The 20,304-nt window shown below is 40.2% G+C and overlaps 1 protein-coding gene across 1 annotated transcript in view; it reads right to left on the bottom strand.

Moving 5' to 3' along the window:
• pax3b (paired box 3b) overlaps window positions 1-16,349 on the bottom strand; it is a 28,404-nt gene extending 12,055 nt beyond the window's left edge. Inside the window, 5 exon segments of the mRNA XM_055028851.1 lie at window positions 338-537; window positions 14,489-14,632; window positions 14,961-15,090; window positions 15,238-15,473; window positions 15,875-16,349. Of these exon segments, the coding sequence (XP_054884826.1) occupies window positions 338-537; window positions 14,489-14,632; window positions 14,961-15,090; window positions 15,238-15,473; window positions 15,875-15,959 (795 nt within the window). The 5' untranslated portion in view covers window positions 15,960-16,349.
• Between the last annotated feature and the right edge of the window lie 3,955 nt (window positions 16,350-20,304).

The following is a 20,304-nucleotide window of genomic DNA, read 5'->3' as shown; positions in this document are numbered from 1 at the left end:
GGAGGAGAATTTTCTGGACCCTAGATCATAAATAGGAAGGTCCAGATTGGGCCCCTGAGACATCGGGACCAGAACCTGACTGTGATTTAATGTGATGGAGCACATAGATGTGATGTGATGGAGCGCAGCAGGTTGTCCTTAAATGCTGAGTAAATAAAGCCACATTGTCTGAATGTCTGTGAGAGGGATGCCTGCCATCAACAAGTGTGCGTTGGTGCTAAAAATTGGAGATATATTTGCAATCTATGGGTTTATACTAGAAATATTCATATACATTTTATGACTTCTGAGTTTAGATGTGTCTTACTGTCCCAGAAATAGCTAGAAAAGTTCCTACCTGTACCCTGGCTTCAGTGAGCTTGGCCCTCTGAGCCAGCTCCTCCCTGGTGTAGATGTCTGGGTAGTGGGTTCTCTCAAAGGCCCTCTCCAGCTCCTCCAGCTGCTCGGCTGTGAAGGTGGTTCGACTGCGCCGCTGTTTCCTCTTCAGTGGCAAATCTGGTTCTGACTCCACGTCCGAGCCTTCGTCTGAGTGACTCGCTGTTCAGGAGAGAGGAAAACAGGGATTATTTCTTAAATATCGGATGTTTAATGAGCAGAAGCTTCTGAACTGGTCCCACATTTAGTGCTCCTCACTTCAAAAAATAAATAAATAAAATAAAAAAAACATTTCAATATGCATTCACTCTCGCTTTTGGTAGTTGGGACTTAAAACTAATCTCGTGCAATAAAAAAATAATTTGTTCTGTATTACACACATGCACACACACTTGATAAAAATACTGTATATTTCCACCTCAAGTAATGTCAGCACAACAGGTGGACTGAATACCTTACAAAAAGACAAATTATTTAAATCCTGTAGCTATACAGGAATAAAACTGTGATTTAAATATTTAGGGGTTTATGATCTAAAGCCTTTATCTTTCAGAAAGATATAGGCTCTTGTTTTAAAGAAATAATTTCTTAATATTGATGAAAAAGTACTGGTTCTATTGGCAGATTATTTGACATAAGGAACACATCTTATATTCCATGTCCTATGTTAATCTTGTCAGATTAACATAGGACATGGATTGGCCGTGACTTGGCTTGGTCCAGCGATGATAGGTCGTCGTTGATTAGTGGGATGCGCCGATTGGATGATGCAGGTGGGGCTAAAGAGTCTTCCAGTTTGAATTTACGCCTAGGCTTCATGACCGCTGTTACATTTATTTTATTTTTTACCAAAACAAAAACTTTATACCAAATTTTAAAACAAAAGATTGTCACTAAACAGAACTTCTAATTTATGGATGATTAAAAAAATAATAATTATCAGATGCAATATAACCTGAGGTTTGGTGATGTAATGTGCTTTAGCAGCTTTTGTGTTTTGTTTCTTTTCATTTCTGCCTCAGATCTGTGTTAACACTATTGTGAGATCTTCTCTGTAATCCAGCAGTTTGGTTTTTAACTACTTCAAACACTCCATTGGCTTCCTTCTCAGCTCACTGTGGCCAAAGCGCCCACTTTTTGTGCTACACTTAATTAATTCCCCCTCAGCACAGGGGAAGTTTTGTGTGCAACACTGTATTAGTTCCCCCCTTGGAAGTGACAATAAAATACAAGAGAATCCAAATAGCTCGGGGCCCCTCATGTGAAACTGATCCTCTCTTCCCCTTTGGCGATTTTCTCCTCACAACACCAAAAGCTGTGGGAGTCAACTTAACTTGTATTAGGAGCAAATTGGTAAAGAAACTTTCCAAGCATGAGCGGTCCAATACATAAAATATTTTTGAGGTGGGAAGGGGGACAAAATTGAGACATTGGCTTAAGCCTCCTGCAGGATGTTTTTGTTGTGGTTTTAGCTGTGTTGTGCTGCTTGAACATGCCGGCATTTTAACAGGAAGGACAAATGAGCAGCGTCTCCAACAGGTGCAAAGAAAAGACAATTTGAAATCGCTGCAGCGGTTTAGGGTTTCCTCTGTACACTATCAGCTGTTTCTGGATCTGTTTCAGATGTGGTCATCACAGAGCGCCTTTAAAACCTCTGATGTGTGGGGGCCACATTTTTCCTCGACTTCTGAGTAACTGGGCTTTGTGCTTTAGATGGTGAGGAAGGAATTCGGGGTGTGGAGTTTTGGACAGGACGACCGAAAAACAAGAGATGAGGCCTTTTGAAGCCTCCCCCTCCAGTTCCTGCATAGAGGAAGGCCGCAAGGAATGTCCACCCTGTCCTACTCCTCCTCCTCCCCCAATCCCACCCCAGCATGCACGTCCCTCAGCATTTCACAGGGATTTGGGCCTTGGGAAAGCCGAGGCAGCCCAGGAAAATCCTTAATCACTTTGGAATTACCCATTTGGTTATGACAGCTACCGGGGTTTCTAGAACTTTTCAAAAGAAGCGACAGAGTGGCACCTCTCAAGTCTTGGGAGACTAGCAGTGATAAAGTGCTTTAGGGAGAACCAAAGCAGGCTCATTAGTTTCATTTCACTTGACTTTGGATTGCTGCATCATGTGATGTCAAGAGGCAGTATTTATACAAGAGACTGAGCTGAAACGAAAACGATCTGTGGCAGGAAGCCGAGCAGCAGACACAACAAATACTGCAAAACAAACAGAAAAAGAATCGGAGCAGTATCACATTCACCGGACAAACACTTTATGTGCTTTGGCGCACAACCCTCCTTAAACAAGCACCACCTTCTCCTCCCTTATTCTCCCCCTCCTTGTCACCCTGTCTTTGTCCCCCCTCAATCTCCCTCTTTCCACCCATATTTCTCTCTCCGACTCTCGGGCTCTTTGTTGCTCCACAGAGCCGAGGTCTTTGCCGTCGATTTCCACGCTCCATCTGTGGAATCCGTCATGGCTCCCTCAGCCCTTCACAGTGGAGGCCTGTCACCTGCCCCATGGGGGAGCCTGGGAGGTGTTGGAGGGGGTTCGGGGGAGAGACATAAAGAGGCTTCGCAAAGAGGGTTGGGGTGGGGTAGATGGGGGCATAGCCTGGGGCATTGAAACCCCTGCCTTACTGCCCCCCACCCCACCCAGAAAAGAGAAAATTCTCTGCTAGTAAAGGGAACAGTAAGAGCACCTGAGGGGCAGGGGGTGGGGGGTTGTTGGGTAAGAGGGGGTGTTGTTATGGTTGTAAATGTACCCATGAGGATAGACTGTCAGGGCATCTGTGTTGGTTTTAGTCGAGCATTTAGACACTAAATAGGGAGAAGCTATACATTGCGTATTTTCTTTAAAAATTCCAAATATTTATCTTTCAGTGTTAAAATAAAACATTGGTACATGTTAGCTTAAATGTGCATTAATACCCCTTGAGTCTTTCCTAATTTTTGTCACATTACACCAACTAACTCCTGTGCTTTTCATTGAAATTTTGCGATAATATTTATGTGAGAAAATTAAAGAGTGACATTTCTATTTAGCTCCATTCAGTTCATTTTCTTTAGGAGCAATTTTGGCTGCAATTGCTAAGACAGAAAAAAATCATCTGTTAAACAGTGCTCCAGAAATAAACATAGAATCAAACAAAAAAAAATCTAATTTTTTCATGAGAACAAAAAAAACAGCTTAAGCCCACACATAACAAGTAATTCTAAATATTCAGAATTTTCAACACCCTAAATGCCAATTAAAAAATACAGAAAATATTTTTTGCATCATAATGACAAATACATAAAATAAAAGCAACTGCATTTGAATGGGAGTCAAAAACTACAAAAAATACTGCACGGACAAAGGTCGACATTAGTTCAAATGGCCCATGAAGGAAATTAAGAAAACACACCAAAAATACACATCTTTCACAGAGTTTGTGCAATTTCAATAAACACAGTGAAAGTAAAACTAAAATGTAATTTGACAAACTCTAGGTTACAAAATAGCTGATGCTCAGTAAGATTGGACTGAGAACATCTGTGAACATCTTCAATGCAGTCTTGTCACTGACTTTCAAATGTGATGGAATTAGATCTGGTAGTTGACTGATCCAGTCTGATACATAAAAATGCATTTATAAGGCTTTCCATTACAACTTTGGATGCATGACATGAATATGAAGTTGGTTCTTTGCCCCAGTTTCAGGTCTTTCAGGCCACCTGCAGGTTTTTTCCCCAGGATTGCTCTTTATTTCCTCTATCTACATTCCAGTCAATTCTGAACAGATTCTCCCTTCCTACTGAAGGAAAGCATCGATGCAGCATGATGCTGCCACCGTCATGCTACACTAAAGGAACTATGTATTCAGTACGATATGAATGACTAGCTTTAAACCACACATTGTGCTGAATATTATGATTAGCTATAAGGCTCAACATAATGCCAAAGCCACAACCAAAGATAGAATGGGAATTTATGCTCAATCAAAATTAACACTAAAGAGGAATGTATGCTAAAACAGAATTTATGCTAAATGAATTTATGCAAAACTGAATTTATGCAAAAAAATAAATCTTTTTTGCAAAAACTAAATTTATGTTAAGACGGAAGCAATGCTTTGTGTCTTAAACATAATTTATGCTAATTCTGAAAATAAGCTATATGGAATTCATGCTAATACAGAGAATGTATACTAAATCTCTATTTATGCTAAACAAATTTTGCTAAAACAGAATTTATACTAAAGTGAAATTTATATCAAACAATTCCTGGAAAATGGAATTTATGCTAAACAGAGGTTATGACAAATGTCATTTTGATCAAAAGGAGTTGATATTAATATAGAATTCCTGCTAAAAAGAAGTTTATGCAAAAATGGTAGTTATGATAAACTTGCAAGCACAATTTCTGCAAACCTTCTGTTGTGGCTTTAGTTCTTGTTATGCGGCTTTTGCATTTTGTTGACTCTTTTGGGCCATTGGAAATTACAAACAACACATTTTAAATTATAATTTGTAAAATAATTGTGCCTTCGCGATTATTCATCACTTGATGTTGGTTTATCACTATGAAAATTTTGGTTGTACCTTATGAAAACTATAGGAATAGCCAACCTAAAAGTTTGAAGTTCTCTACAATTTGCTTAAACGGGTAAAAAACACAAGGAGTGCAATACTCCACATCTATTTCGCAATACAGCATGCAACAGTTTCCCCCTCATCCTGCATGCACTTTAGGGCTATGGTAATCATGTCAGCCCTGAGGCTTCTGCTATCAATTAAGTCTTTCCCTTTTGAACACATCTTTACTTTTATTGATAATGGAATGTGCTGCTGAATCAGCAACAGTACATTAGCCTGCTTACTCCAATATGGAGGGGATGACGTTTAGCTAAAGAAATTGTGGTGAAAGCTTTTCTAACTTCTGGTTTCACAGAGGCCTGTACGCCATCATCGCCTCGCTATCCCCGAGATCTTATTGTATCACTTTGGCACTGCCACATAGCCATTGACAATCAAATTATCCACTCTATAGTGGATAGTTTATATCACTATAGTTTATATCACTTCCTGCATGTTTATACACCTAAATCTTAAAATGCTGTATTTACACAGCTGAGTACGAAAGGGCCTGGAGAGCCGGCCCGGGTGAGCTGCTGAGCATTAAGCTGCAAAATAAGAGAGGAGCGATGGAAGGGAAGTTGTGTTGGGGGTTGGAGGAGAAAAGAAAACTGTTTAATTTAACCAAACTGAGGACCTGAGAGGCACACAGCACGAGGGGCTCTGAGCCAAAACAACCTCTCCTGAGCCAAGGAAGCCCAAAATGGCTCCCACCATGCTACGCCATCCCAAAGGAGAGGAAAACAAGGAGGAGAAAGCAGAGGCGAGGATTTAGCTGCAACAGTCTATTGGAAAGACTTTCAGCATTGACAAATTTCTGAGAGGCAGAGTGGAGGGGTCGGACGGGGACACAAAGGCTTAAATATGTCCACTGAGACACAGGACAGTACACACCGAGCATAAATGCATGTGTGCATGATTGTGGGGCCGCTGGGAATTGGCCGACCATATGTGTGTTATTTACACCACAGTTTGGATGTACGGCTAACTCATCAGAGGTAGGGGTTGGAGTTGGTGGTGGTGGGTGGGGGGTATCTTGGTTAATAGTGAGGGTAAATCAAGCTTCTGACACATCTCCCCCTTCTCTCCACCTACTCCTCTCAAAAAACACAGAAAACAAAAGGCAGAGGAGACAAACGCAGCATTTATTTGGGCGGAGACGACCATGCTGCCTCCATTCAGGAGCTGTGGGACTAAGTGACTGGTCGACTGCATTAAACAGTACATAGAAGTCAAGGCAGGCAGATGCTGGCCTGGATAATGGCTTTCCTGACAGCTTACGGACCCATCTGTGACGCTTTCTCCCGGGTTAAGAAAAACATGGTGCGTGTGGGTCTAAATGAATTATTGTGTGTGAGTGGGTGTGTGGGAGGAGGAGTGGTGGGATGGTAAACTCACTTGACTTGCTAAGAAGTTGCTACATTGACAGCTGCGCTGCAAATGAGAGAATATGCGTCCGGCATGGAAGATGAATATGCAGAGAACAGTTTTCATAACTTTGAGGCTTTTTTATGCTTTCTCACTTTACAACCAGAAACCTCAGAGTGCTTTGTTAGGATTTCATGTGACAGACCAATACACAGGATAGCTGTGAAGTTGAAATCAGGGTTATGTTGTAAAATCATATCTGAAGCTTTTAAAAGAGAGAGCTCGTTCAATCTACCCAGCTGAAATTAAAACAGGATGGCACAATAACAAATCGACCAAGATCAAATACCTTAAATGGTGAAAAATAAACAGTGCACATCAACTTGAACCAGGGCTGCACCTAATGTCACATGAAAGCTTCATGTTGAGGGGCTGGGATGTTGGATGGATGAATACAACTATGGCCACACTTTTCAGATTTCCCTCTGTAGAAATTATAAAAGTAATGAATAATTTCCATCTTTTTCAGAGTAATGCACTACTTTGTGTTGATTTAAAATTTAAGAAAATGTTTGTGGTTGACATGTGACAAAATTTGGAAAAGTTCATGTAGGACAAATGCTTGGAAAATCCTGCACGTTCTCACACACACAAAGGCAAACTCTCATCAATCAAAGCCTTGTTATGCTCAGTCATGACATGACGACAGTCTTAAAGAGTCTGCTGCTGTTAGGGGACTTCAGGGAGCGTGGTTGGAGATGTTGAAGGGTATGAGGAGGTGGTTACCTGTCATTTGTAGCTAAATGTGTTTCTAACCCTATTTCCTGTGCAGCACTGGGGGAGAGTGACCTTACTGGGACCCAATGACCCTGCACTTCTTCTGTCTAAACTACTACAAAAAAAAAAAAAAAACTCCCAGCAGCAGTCAGTGGGGAACATGTCATAAATCTGGTTTGCTATCACTGCCATTTTTATTTGTTAACAGATATAAAGGATGTTTTTCTCCCTTTATTCCAGAGCCTAGGCACTCTTTTTTGTGCGGCAGAGTTATCTCCCACAGGGATTTGCCTGAACAGCAACATACTTGAAACAGAGCAATGTGCTGCATAGTGGTGCATTCATTTCATGTGGGTGAGGGGAAATCTGATGTTTCTATTTTTTTCTACCTCAGGTCTCAGATGGTAAATATTACCAAGAAACTCCTGATTTGGCAACAAATGTTGGAACAAGGAAGTTCCTGTTATCAAGTTTCAGAGGGTGGTGAAACTCTAGATTCAACTGAATTAATTTTTCTTCACAGTATTTTGTACCTAGGTTTATAAACAGATAATGGCATTGATATGACTGTATGAGAGTACACCTATGAGTTATCGGAGAAGATATTCCCACATGGGATGACTACTACGTAAACATGCTTTAAAAGCACCCTTCTCCCACACCCTCAGAAGGCTTTAGGCTAATTAGTTAACAAAGCTCTGAAAGAAAGTCAGGCTTCATCAGTCAGATGATTGACAGGTGCCTGTCCCCCCATCACCTACATGGATGCTGCGTTTACTGCCCCCTCGTTGGCCTCTGCAAACACTTGACACTCAACCCTGACCCCAGTAAGCTCACTTGCACGTTCACACACGTTAGAAACAATTGGGCTCACAAACAAGCAAACAGATACATGCAAGAGAGATTCTGCCTTACTTTCTCAGAAACACACACTCACCCAGATTTAAAAACAACCTCTCTCCCCCGCCCACCTCCCAACTCAACTGTTGGGCCGATGGTGCATACTTGCAGCAGATAAAGAGGGGCCTTATTCGAAAGCCAGCCATTCTACTTGACCTTCGCTGAGCCTTTTCACTCTTTCACTCCCTTCAAACCATCTTTGGGGCGCGCTTGCCGCTCAATGTGGCTCAGTCCGTCGCGGGTGAAGGCTGGGGGCACTATTGCAAATTTATTTGGGAGGAGATGCCCCCAAATACCCCCTCAAACACGCACATGCGCCTAAACACACGCAACCTCTCTGGGCCCCGCCCTTTCAGAAAATCGTCCTAACTTCAAAGTTGGTGTGCATTCATTAATTGCCCTTTGAATTGATATCAGAAGGTCACAATAAGAGTGTGAAAGCAAAAAGAGGCTTTAATGAAGCATAGAGCAGCCATTCATTTGCAGATAACTATGTTTTTATGCTTGGATAGTCATCATGCAAGGCCTTATTAGAAGAGCGGGAGGGGTGCAGTGGGCTCGGGAGACGGAGACAGCCCCAGGGTAGAGGAGAGTGATTTGGTGCTTGCCACTTGGCCCCTGTGCCCCCCTTGCCCTTGTACCCAGGGACTCTCTGAGTGACACATTCATCCGCTCCTTGGACAGACAGAGCCCTCTTCACGACACATTTGGCGGAGTCCAGTGATACCCAGTAGCTATTATAGGACTCATCAAGATCTTCTTTTTTCTGTCTTTGTCAAATTTTGATGGGACAAAAACAGCAACACTGAAAATTTCAGGGCCATCAGTTTTAATATAAGTTAATTTGCTGACAGCTGTCCCAATTACACAAATGATTGGTCTGAAAAGTGCTTCGAAATGTCAAATAAACTTTCTGTGCAACATTGGACTCTTGTCTGAAACCCAAACATATGAAGTTTGGAATTTGTTTAAAAAAAAGCTTCACAGTAAAAAAGCTAAAGGCAGAAAACTGCAAATGTCTTTTCAGACTGACAAATTTCACATTAAACTGTTTAAAAAAAAATTTTGTTTTGTTTTTTTTTTTTATTCCAAACTTGGACTGCAGTTTCACTGACCGACAGCATGCCGAACAAATGTTCAAAAATTAAAGGATTATTACATGTTAAAAACTCCAGAATAGCTGCATATGTTTACCATTTCAAACCCGGTGGCATGACAATGTAATATGTATACCATTATCATATTTTTTCTATTTCAAAAACCTCCACTGTCCACATTTTTCTTTCCAATTTGTAACATTAAATTATTATAATTCTATACCCAAAAACTTTTCTGATGATATGACAAAGTACATGCAGAAGGGAACTGACTTTTGTAGCTGTAGAGAAATGACTAATGCTGTGATTCCCCTCCTCCACCTGTTGCTGAGTATTGCTGTTTAAATAGCTGCAGAAAGGTTGCTTCATTTTTTTCTCACTTAAAGGAAAGTCAAATTCATGTATTTTCTTACAAATATTGTAGGTTGCAAAAAATTATGTGGAAGCTAAAAAGAGCCATCCATGAGTCTTAACAAGAAAGAATTATTCTAAAACTGCAGAAGAGATAGCCTAAAAGCTGATATGATGTAAGACTTGTGTTACACTACAAAGAGCAGAAAATATATATGTAATATATATAATAAAATAAGTACTTCAAAAGTACAACATAGTTTGTTTATTATAACGTTTCTGCATCAGAATCAAAGTAAAATGTTATAGTGAAGCTTATAATCACTGTTCAGCTTGTTATATTACTATTTTAGCAGCAGTAAAAATTTATTGCTTTACTATTTTAAATAAAAGCAATTAAATCAGTGTGTAAAATACAGTTATACCCTACCCTACTGCTATACAGTTGGAAATTTTGATTTTCAACCTAGTTGTTTACTGCATAACAGCTACAAATTCATCTACAAATTCATCCATTATATATATGTTCTTGAGTGGCTGGGTTTATGATTCTTATATATAGATCATTTCTGTGTCAAAAACTATGGAAAAAATGTTCCCAGAAAACAACCAATCATTAGCAATATCAGCAGTCAAAATTGAGGTTTAAATGTCTCCTCTAAACTTTTTCATCACTAAAATAAATCTCCTCACTTAGCTCTAAACTTAATCTTTGCCTCCTTGTCTGCCCCTTCCTCCTCATGTTCTTCATTATTTTATCCCCTCTGTTGTGGCACCAATGTGGGCTGTGCCCCCCTCGTACCATTTGCAGTTCAAGGTCCCACACCCCAAGTGGCAGAGGAACCTAAGTTCCTCATTCAGTTGCATTATTTACACAAACAAAGTCCCGCTCTGTTTCTGTGACAAAGCTCGCTAAATCTTTATAGCTCTTTCATGTATTGTCTGTGCATGGTTCCCTTTTGTCCCTGAGCTACTGGCCTGGGGTTGTGGACACAATGAGGCGGGCAGAATGGAGGCAGATTGAAGGAATGTGCCTCAATAAACCTAATTATGACATGATGACTGCGCTCACCATGGTAGGGGTTTTTCAAAGATCCTGGGCTTATTCAATTAGCCCTTTCCAGGATCCTCTTTCACCAAAATAAAGTTATCCCTTTGACTGTTTGCATTGCAGAGTGGAATGCGTGAACATGTGTGTGCATACAAACGGCTGGGGTAAACGTAAGTGTATTGGCCTTCGACAAGGCTCCTCTGTATTATCGAGCTAATTTCACCTAAGCAAGTTCGAACTCTCAAAGATACACTGTGAATATGTGAAGCAGGAGGAGGGTGGAGGCGGGTACACCATGTCTGTTTTAATCATTAACTTTGTCTTCAGGGTTAATTACCATGATGTTAACAGTTTGCCAGGGCCCTAAAAATGGGCCTGCGGGCCAAAACTGTTGTCAAATAAATCTAAAAATGAAGCGGGGTATATAGGTTTTTGAGAACTAAAGACTTCTTGTTTAACGTTTAAAGAATTTGTAAGATGCTACTGTTAAATACATTTATATTATTTAAATATAAAAGCAAACTTTTTATTATTTAGATTTTTTTTAACTAATCATAAATTCTAATAATAAAAAAAAAACAACAAGTGACTTTCAGACCATGATGTTTACACATTCTGATGACTATTTAGGCCACTGTGTATCTCTTTAATTGTGTACAGCTGGTATTTCCATTGCCTAAAGCAGGGAATATGGTAGTTATCATCTGAGAAGATAATAGGCTCCTTGTTCCAAAGTAAACAGTTTGAGCTCTCGATGTAAAATCAGTCCCAGTGAAACAAAACAAATGCATAATTAACCCGCAAATTGACAATACACGTCCTAATAAGGTTCCTTTACAAACTAGATTGACTTTGCTTTGTGCGCCGTGGAGGATGCAGCGCAGATATAACCCGAGCTGTGCGCCGCAGGCTCCGAGAGACACACGGAGAGCGAAAGAAACAGAGGGAGAGGGGCGGTCTCGCTCTCCAGATGAAAGTGCGATGAAATAAAAGAGTCGATTTAATCTGCTTGAAGAGATTTAGGAGAGCAAGTGGGGGTAGAAGGGGGAAAGAAGCGGCTCGGAGGAGAGGGGAGGGCAAGCGGCTGAGTTTTCGGAGCTGTGCGCATGCAGCGCAGAGGACGGGCTGCCCGGGGCCCCCATTGTCAAGCTGTGCTACGGGCCAGACTGGGGGTTCTCCCCGGGAGAACATTGCTCCCTATTCACCGAAACACTCGGTAATGCCCCCCCCCCCCCCCCCTCGGTCATTAAAACGAGACATGGCACAATATCGACATCATTTAGAGGACATTATTAATGTTTGAGAGGCCAAGGCCAGGGCATCGTCAAAGGATCAATGATAGCTCACGAGTTACATCAGGCTGGAGAAGTTCTCTTTGTTTTGTGGACCAGTTCTAGTTTGAGAATGGCTAACTGTGCAATTATAGTGTTTATTAAAGGCCACGTTATTAGGCCAATATTGTCTTTTTGCTTCTGCAGTGTCATGACTTTATTTTATCAAATTTTATTTGTGTCTCACAATGAATTATAGCCTATACACTCTAAATAAGTTCGTGTTCAGAGAAACAGACCTTCTTCTTGTTAAAGCTTTGTGGCTAATTTCACCAGCTGGGATTTTCATGCGCGCCACTGTTTTAGGGGGTGAGCGCGCATCCTCCGGCTGTAGGTGGCTTTCACAAGACTGAATTGCCTGACTGAATGGAGCGGGCTTCTTAAGGCGAACCCTAAAAGAAAACATTTTGTAGATGAAAATAGCCGGTGAACGGGCCCTCCGAGCCGTGCCGGGGCAGCCGGAGCGCTTCCTGAATAATTCATCCTTCATTGCGGCTTCATAATGTCTTGCGTCTGTTTTTTTTTTCTCCCTTTTTCTGTGAAACTCTCCTTTTCCTTTCTATTCCTCAGCTGAATTTTAAGCAGGTCGCCTTCTTCTTCTTCTACTTTAGCGGCGGCCAAAGCTGTTTCCAAGCTGGCCTTTTGTCCGCGCGCAGCCCAAGCGTGAGCCTCAAATGGACTCGCGAGCCTTTGTCTCTCAAGTTCATCCGCGAGCGTCCCGTTGTGCGCGCGAGGCGTGTCTTTGTGAGGAGATGGAGACCGTTGAACAAATGTTTGATCAACTCATCTGGGGGACATTTTGTCTCTTCGATCCAGGGACTTTTATCTCTCCTCCCCTACTGACGCAGGAGCAAGTGGCAGCAAACGCTGACATTTGGCGCCTTAACCATATTTGACCAACAGATCAATATTTTGGGAACAATATAGTCTTCACTTTGTTGCTGACAGGGGAATCTACAATGGGTTAAAAGCTTATTAAGCAATGGCTTAAAAGTTTGTTTTCTAAGCTGCTAGCCATACAATAAATAAACCAGGGTTGCAGTTTAACAAAACTGTGGGAAATTTGCATGTGTCTTATTTGAGAATGAAGTACATCAATATTTCAGAATGGAAAAAAGAGGAAATGTGACTCTTACCAGAAACTAGTAAAAGTTTGACAAATTCTATCAAGGCAATTGTTTTCATTTATCTTGTTGAAAACAGAATTAATACTGGATGTGAAACCATCACATATCATTGACAATTTCACCAAGATGCAAAACTGTCAGTGAAATAGTGATAAACTATTTAAACGTATTCTAAAATGTATACTTTAAACCTGATAGCAAGTTTTAGCACTGCGGCTTTCTAAACTGACATATTCACAGAAATATAAAAGCCTTACTGTTCTATACACATCATTTGAAAAATTATATTTAACTTGAGTGAAATTCAAAATATTTAAGTAGGACCTGTTATCAAAATAAAGAAGTTAATACCGGTGAAAGCTAAATCATTACTTAACAAAACATTTACAAACTAATATTTAAATAGTGTCATAATCTTGCTTAAATTTCACAGAGCTGATTCCCCCCACCTCCCACCTGGATATAAACCAAATTAAATTATTTTAAGCTAGCAAACTCTGACAGACTCATTACCCTAACAGTTTTTCCCTCTGTCAGTCACAGAAAGGTCTACATGTTAAAAGATATGTTTGTGGAACATAATATGAAATTACAGAATGCCGCCATGCAACGCAAATTTCCACTCAAGTGGTGCAAACCAAGCATAAAAAAAACAACGTGATGACATTCAAAAACAATATAATTTGCCCTTATGTAGCAAAGTTTGACGAAATGAGTGCAAAACGTCAAAATATCCCACAAATCTGGAAATATCTATAAAAGTATTCAGCAAAAGGTTCAATCTGCAATTTACCTGGCATTTCACTCATTAATTTTTTACTCCTCATGAAAACTTACTACTTAGAGTCACTAAAGCATTAGCACAGATTTTCTTTCATGAAAATCTGTGCTAATGCTTTAGCACAGATTCTGCCTGTGTCCTGCCTTTAAGACCTTTTCCACTGCTTGAAGCAGTTTGCAGCCCTAATAAAAATTGATCTGGTCTTTAATATGGAGTTCAAACTATATCAGCACAGCAATCAAGAGCAGTGTGATTAGTTTTAATAATGAATGAAGAAATTAAATGGTTGATGGGTTTATAATGCCACACTAGAGCATTACAGAATATATGCTGAAAGGTTATACGGACTTACTGTAAAGGCCATTCATTTACTGCTTTTAAACCACTGCTCCACACACTCACACAGACAATCACACACATGCATTCTTCTCCTTCCCGCACAGAGCCATCGCCTGCTGTTTGATTTACGGTATAGGGCCTCATGGGAAAAGCATTAGTGGAAAGAAATGGTCGATAAAGAATTCCTCACAAAGGTTGACCCATACTCTTTACCAACATCCAGCAACTTTAAGCCACAGCTTTTACAAGTCAAATATTCTTCTTCAAGCTGTTTTGCTTAAAGTGGTGAATTTTTCACAGAAGCCTCTCCAATAATTCAATTGCAAAATGAATGTGAACATTTCGCCAAGCCGAAATATAAACTCAAGAAGTAAACTCACATCTGTCTCCCAAGATGCCTTCAATGCTGTGTTTGGCTCTCCGTTCACTGTCCTCCAGCTCCTTCTTCTCCAACTCGTCTTCCTCTTCTTCTTCCTCGCCTTTCCCCCCAAACTTAGTCCTCATGATGCGACTGATGGAGCTCACTGCAAAAGTGGAGGGTTCAAACAAATTGATGGTGTCACCATGAAAATGAAGATCATGTGAAAATGTATGCAAAAGCTAAGAATTGTGCTGACAATTGGATTTACACTGATGAAAAATGATCTAAAACTGGAATATATTTATGCAAAAAACGATCATTTCAGTATTTTACCGTTTTATTTGTATTATTATTTTTGAAACAGATTAAAAAAACAAAAAAGCAAAATAAAAACAAGTGATTAAATTATGAAAAAATAAATAAATAGGCTGCATAACTTTTAAAATTCTGCCAAAAATTACGTGAAATTCTTCTCCTTTTTCCCTTTTTACCTGAAGGGACGTTGTTGCGGTCACATATCCCATCCTTCAGTAATTTATCCCGAATCTCCCAGCTAAACATACCCGGGTTTTCCCGCTTGTATTCCTCTATTCTCCTCTCGACGTCCGGCGTTGTTCCCTGCTTTAAACACAAGAGTTCTTTCATTTACTGACCAAACAAGTAAGCCGTCTTACAAAATCAACAGGTCACGATGACGCATCAACAAGTAAGTGCATGCATAGGTTTTACTTTGATGGACTGGATGTAAGAAAATCTAAATTAAATCACCTTGGGTTTGCTGCCTCCGATGGCTCCGGGTCTGATAGAGCCCGTCTCCTGGTACCTGCACAGGATTTTGGACACGCAGCCGTGGGAGACCCGGAGCTGTCGGGAGATGACGCACGGCCTGATCCCGTGGTGGGCCATCTCCACGATCTTGTGTCGGATGTGGTTGGGCAGAGGTCTGCCGTTGATGAAAACCCCTCCGAGCTGGTTGACTCGGCCTTGACCCAGCGGGGTAGACACTGTAAGGTTTAAATATTAAAAATGTGAGGGGGGAACTTCTCAGGACAGAGCCCGGGCTCTTCGGAATCTCTTAACAAAAATCTATTTATTTGGAATAGGAGTAGCTAATAGATATTTCATTAGTCTGTAAAAACGCAGCTTATCTAAAACCTCATCAAATCAAACTGTGAAAGGTGGACAGAAAGGCACGAAGTTTCCACATTTATACTGAACTGAAAAAGTGTATTTAAGAAATAAAGAATCGACTTAACCGACACGTTTTAGTTCACTTAAATCCTTCTTTTAGCCTTTATATAACCATTTAGGCACAGAGTCCAGGACTGACTTTTCAATAGAAAGTTTTTCAAAGTCGTTTTTTTTTTCCCCGACGTCACCAAATCCACATTTTGACGTGCTTTACCTTCCAGTGGGAAGCCGCTGCGGGGGTAGTTCTGAGCCAGCGTGGGTCGCATCATCCTGGGTACTGACCCCGCCAACGCAGTCATACCTCCACCACCCCCACCGTCTGCACCGACCTCCTCTTTTCCCGGGGAGGGTTCTCTCCTGTGGCGAACAGCAGCAGGAGTCGGTCGGTAAATGGAAAAATCTCCGTCCTTGTGAGAAGTTAGCACCGGTTAGCCTCGGTAGGGCTTAGCTGAGCAACGGGCTACAGCAAAGCACCGGAGTATCCCGGGACAGCAGCAGCCCCCGGAGGAGTCAAAAACTGACGTCAAAAAGATGAAATTTGGTTTTAAGGGACTTGACAAGGGCTTGTGTTTTTCAGCTCAACGGGTTTTGTTTTTAAAGAGCACGGCAACCAGGGCGTCGTTTCTATTTCGGGGATGTTGTTGTTGTTTGTTGACACCGGTTCGAAGTGAGAGTGGGCAATCAAAAGTAGTGGAGGTTCTCCCCTGCTTGTCCAGCGCTCCCGGTTGTGATTGGCTGAGAGGCTTACGAACGTTACGCAGGGGGAATGCTAGGATTGGCTGAGGCATGAAACTTTTTTGTCCTATCAGAAACGCAGTCGTAGTTGCGCTGGCAGGAAAGGGGCGACAATTCACAGAGCGCAGATCTGTACATAAAGTTAACTTTTCAAGGCACTGAGATACTAGAAAAACGACATTAGGTTTGTGGTGTGTGAAATGATACAGCTCAAGAGATGATAAATCAGTTAAATGTTTGTTTAAATAAGTAAAATAGTGTCTTAAGTGTCGTAGAGTAATTTTTTACTCAGTTTAGATGTGAATTGATCTTTTTTTATGTAATTGCTTTATGGTGAAAAGCAATAATCATTGAAAACTATTTTTTTATTAATTTACAAAGAATGATAGGATACGTGTCTTATTTTGTGAATTTTGTCTCTAACCCTGATACTACACTTATGGGTCATGTGTGGAATTAACTAAAAATTGAAACAGATCAACGTTTTAAAGTCCAACAAAATGAATGGCTTAGTCCCAGGGTCAACATTTAGTCCAACAATTACCGCTGAAAACTATTTATATACATTGACATGAGCGTAAATTGCAATATATAGTCATTGAATGCCACATAGCTTTGTGAACTGATTTATAAACGCGAAAAAAGGAGAGAGAGAAAAAAGTCAATTAGAATGCCATGCCGCCAATCTGTGCGTAATATCATCTCCGAAGTGTTTACGCGTGCTATTGCCCGCGACCTCTAATTTGTTTCCTCCCCGTGGCCTCACATATATGACACAAATGGCGACAAAGAGCGTGCACTTCAAGGAATTTATTGTGGTTCTTCAGAGTGCAGCACCAACCAGCGAGGAACAGTCTGATGGGGGCCGTGCGCCTCAGCAGGGTATGACGCCAGGGCGGCCGTAAAGCCTGTCTGGCGCAGTGCCACTTTGGAAGGGAGGATTTATTTTTACGCCCTTACTCCTTGCCCCCGAAAGATGTCTAATAATCAATATCGTCACAAACAAAGACGTTGTCTTGCGTTTTGACGGGGTCACGGGTCACAGCATCCTGTATCTTTCGCGGGATCTGACTGATGCAGTGGAGTGCGTTTCATGCTCTGCACTGGCACAAAGGCTTGCTTTAATTCACAAAAAGGCAGCTTTATGAACACCAATAAAAAAAATAAAAAATAGAAATAAAGGTTCAAGCTTACTTAGCAATGAGCTTATTAACCAACATCTTTCATGAAAACTGTTTGTTTTGACAGAGCCGGTCCAAAGCTGTCTGGAACTTGGTCATAATTTTGTTTCACCGTCCGTCAGTTACCCCGCACCGCAGTTGTATTTCATTCAATCCATGTTCGGACGTTCCTACATAATACAGTTTATAACCAAAAAAGTAACATCAGCCACACAATTCATATATAGTCCAGAGCCAGGACTTTAAAAGTTGCATGTTATTACATTATAAATAAATAAGAAAATAAATGAAATAAGCAATAGGCTATTCCAAATTAATGAAACATGCGTTCACTGAGACTGAGGCTATTGGCCCCCCCGGGGCCCTTTTGACGATGCCACTGATGTGTTGAGACGTCTGCCCCCTGTAGAAAACTATAAATTAAATGCATCTATTACCCCGTTCAGCGATGTCATCTTATACACCGAAGCATATCTTCAACAACTGATGACAAGTTTTAATTTTTGCAATCCGCTGATTTGTTCAGTGGCAATCTTCCCTGAATAGCCATAGTTATTTATGCACGTTGTGTGGTGAGTCCCTGCAAAACCCGAACACCTGACCGAGTCTCTCCGCTCACCTGTGGAGACTCTGTCATTTACCTGGAGGAGGTAGAGTCCCCCCATCAGTCAACACAGCCCCGGTTTGTTGGATCTGCATGGACGGAGAGCAACTTTTAACACGTTGCGTTCGCTGTCAAAGACCTGCGCGGATAGTGGAAGGCGAGTTGAACCTAAACAGGACTAAACAGGCGCTCTCCATCTGCTGAAGGGAATCTCGTCGCGTTTTATTTTCACGGGTGGAGTGTTTCAGCGCGTGCACTTGATTTTAACTTCACATTTTTGTTTAACCTTTTGAACGAACGATTAAACGCAACATTTAAAGGCCAAATGTTAAGAATGGTTTTCAAAAAATACATAAATAAATCAAACAAATCAAAGAGAAATTTTCTAAATGATTTTAATATTACAAAAAGAGGGAACCGTGACTGTGTAGGCTGACGAATGTGGCTATCTGAGAGGGATTTGACTGAAACTAGATATTGTACGAACTCAGAAACACGCACATCCAAAAGGGGGCAAATAGAAAACAGAGATAGAGGCTTGATGCTCTTTTAAAAAGCGACACTGAATCTCCGTGTCCAATCCATTACCGGGGGAAGAAAACTCAAAGTCAGAAATCTCTCCTGATGAGAAATAAATGAGTTGCATCACATGCTGCGGAGGAGGACATTCAAAGAGTGCTGATTGAATAAATCAATTTCTTTTACACATGCTAATAATAATTCACAAAAAAAAGACAGGAAACGGATGTCATAAAACTGTAACTTCTTAAAATGTACCTAAAAATATTTCTCTCTCTCTCTCTGTCTCTCTTAGAGGACGATAATTGTGCTTTTCTAATTTTTTGGCCTGTTAATGCTACCCATAATGCGTTTTACGTTTTTAAAAGTAAGAAACGAATATGGGTAATATATCAAAGCACAACACAATGGTCTAAAAACTATAAATCACCCAGCGTATAATATAATGTCTTTAGATTAACTCACTAAAACATGTTCAAGTCAGCTGTTTCTCGTACATGTCGCCCCTACAAAAAATTATTGAACAACAACATAGAAAAGATACTCAAATCTAGAACTATGATGATTTTTGACAAAGCGTTAAATAAATCCCAAGTTTATTTGTTGCACTGTGAGCCATGAGGCTCTCACATCTACCATATATACTTTGCCAACCAAAGTTAGAAGTGGAGGCAACAAGTTAATTTCAATTTCATATGGATTACATGTTGAGACTTGTAATCCCTAAACAAGGGATTACATTCAATTGAATGTGAACAGTAGGTAAGTCAGTAAATATATTATTTCATATATTAGTAGAATTGACATGCTTTCAGTTCAACGAGCATATTAACACTTTACAAATGTAACAATTTCACTACTTCTTATTATTATAATGTTATGCTTTTTTCAGTCTGAATCCTAGAAAAAAAATTATTTAGCTGCTTCAGTCAAATCTGCTTAATTTCCTCTCTCAGCATGTTTTAGTATTTGGATCATGAGAACCTCATTATATATAAAAAACAGGATTGGTTATGTGATCTTATTATTATTATTAAAAGAAATTTATCAAATAGTTTTATATTTTGGGACCAAGACAAATAAGTAGAATGCAATTTAATTTTAACTTAATTTGAAGATAATTAGGACATTTTCATAAAAAACTGCAACGAGAAACAATTAGCATTCTTTTCACATCCCACTTTCATTTTGACTGCAGAAGGTGCTGTTTCAACCAAACAGATCAACTTTGTTGTCCAATTTATTTTTGACAAAAGAAAACTAATTAACAAGACAATGTTAAATAAGCACATAAGTAAAACGTTGGGTTGGAAGAGACTAAATATTTGCTTTTTAAAACGTATCAAAGTTGATATACTTACTAGTTGTGGGAGGTGTCAGAGTAGTTGAAGATGGACACACTTAATTTGCTTCTGGAGGTGATTATATAATTTTATTAAATACATTTTTTAAAAAAGTTTTGTTGACTATTCTGCAGAAAAACTAATTTCATGTTTCATGTATCTATGTTAGCTAGCTAACATATATAGCTAGCTAGCTAGCTATCTATGTTTTTAGATACATAAAAACATGTAATTAACATGATGGATGGATGGATGGATGGAT

This window comes from Poeciliopsis prolifica, unplaced genomic scaffold, assembly GCF_027474105.1.
Source record: "Poeciliopsis prolifica strain line A6 unplaced genomic scaffold, Auburn_PproV2 SCAFFOLD004, whole genome shotgun sequence".
Classification (NCBI taxonomy): domain Eukaryota; kingdom Metazoa; phylum Chordata; class Actinopteri; order Cyprinodontiformes; family Poeciliidae; genus Poeciliopsis; species Poeciliopsis prolifica.
This window is presented reverse-complemented; position numbering and strand designations above follow the sequence as displayed.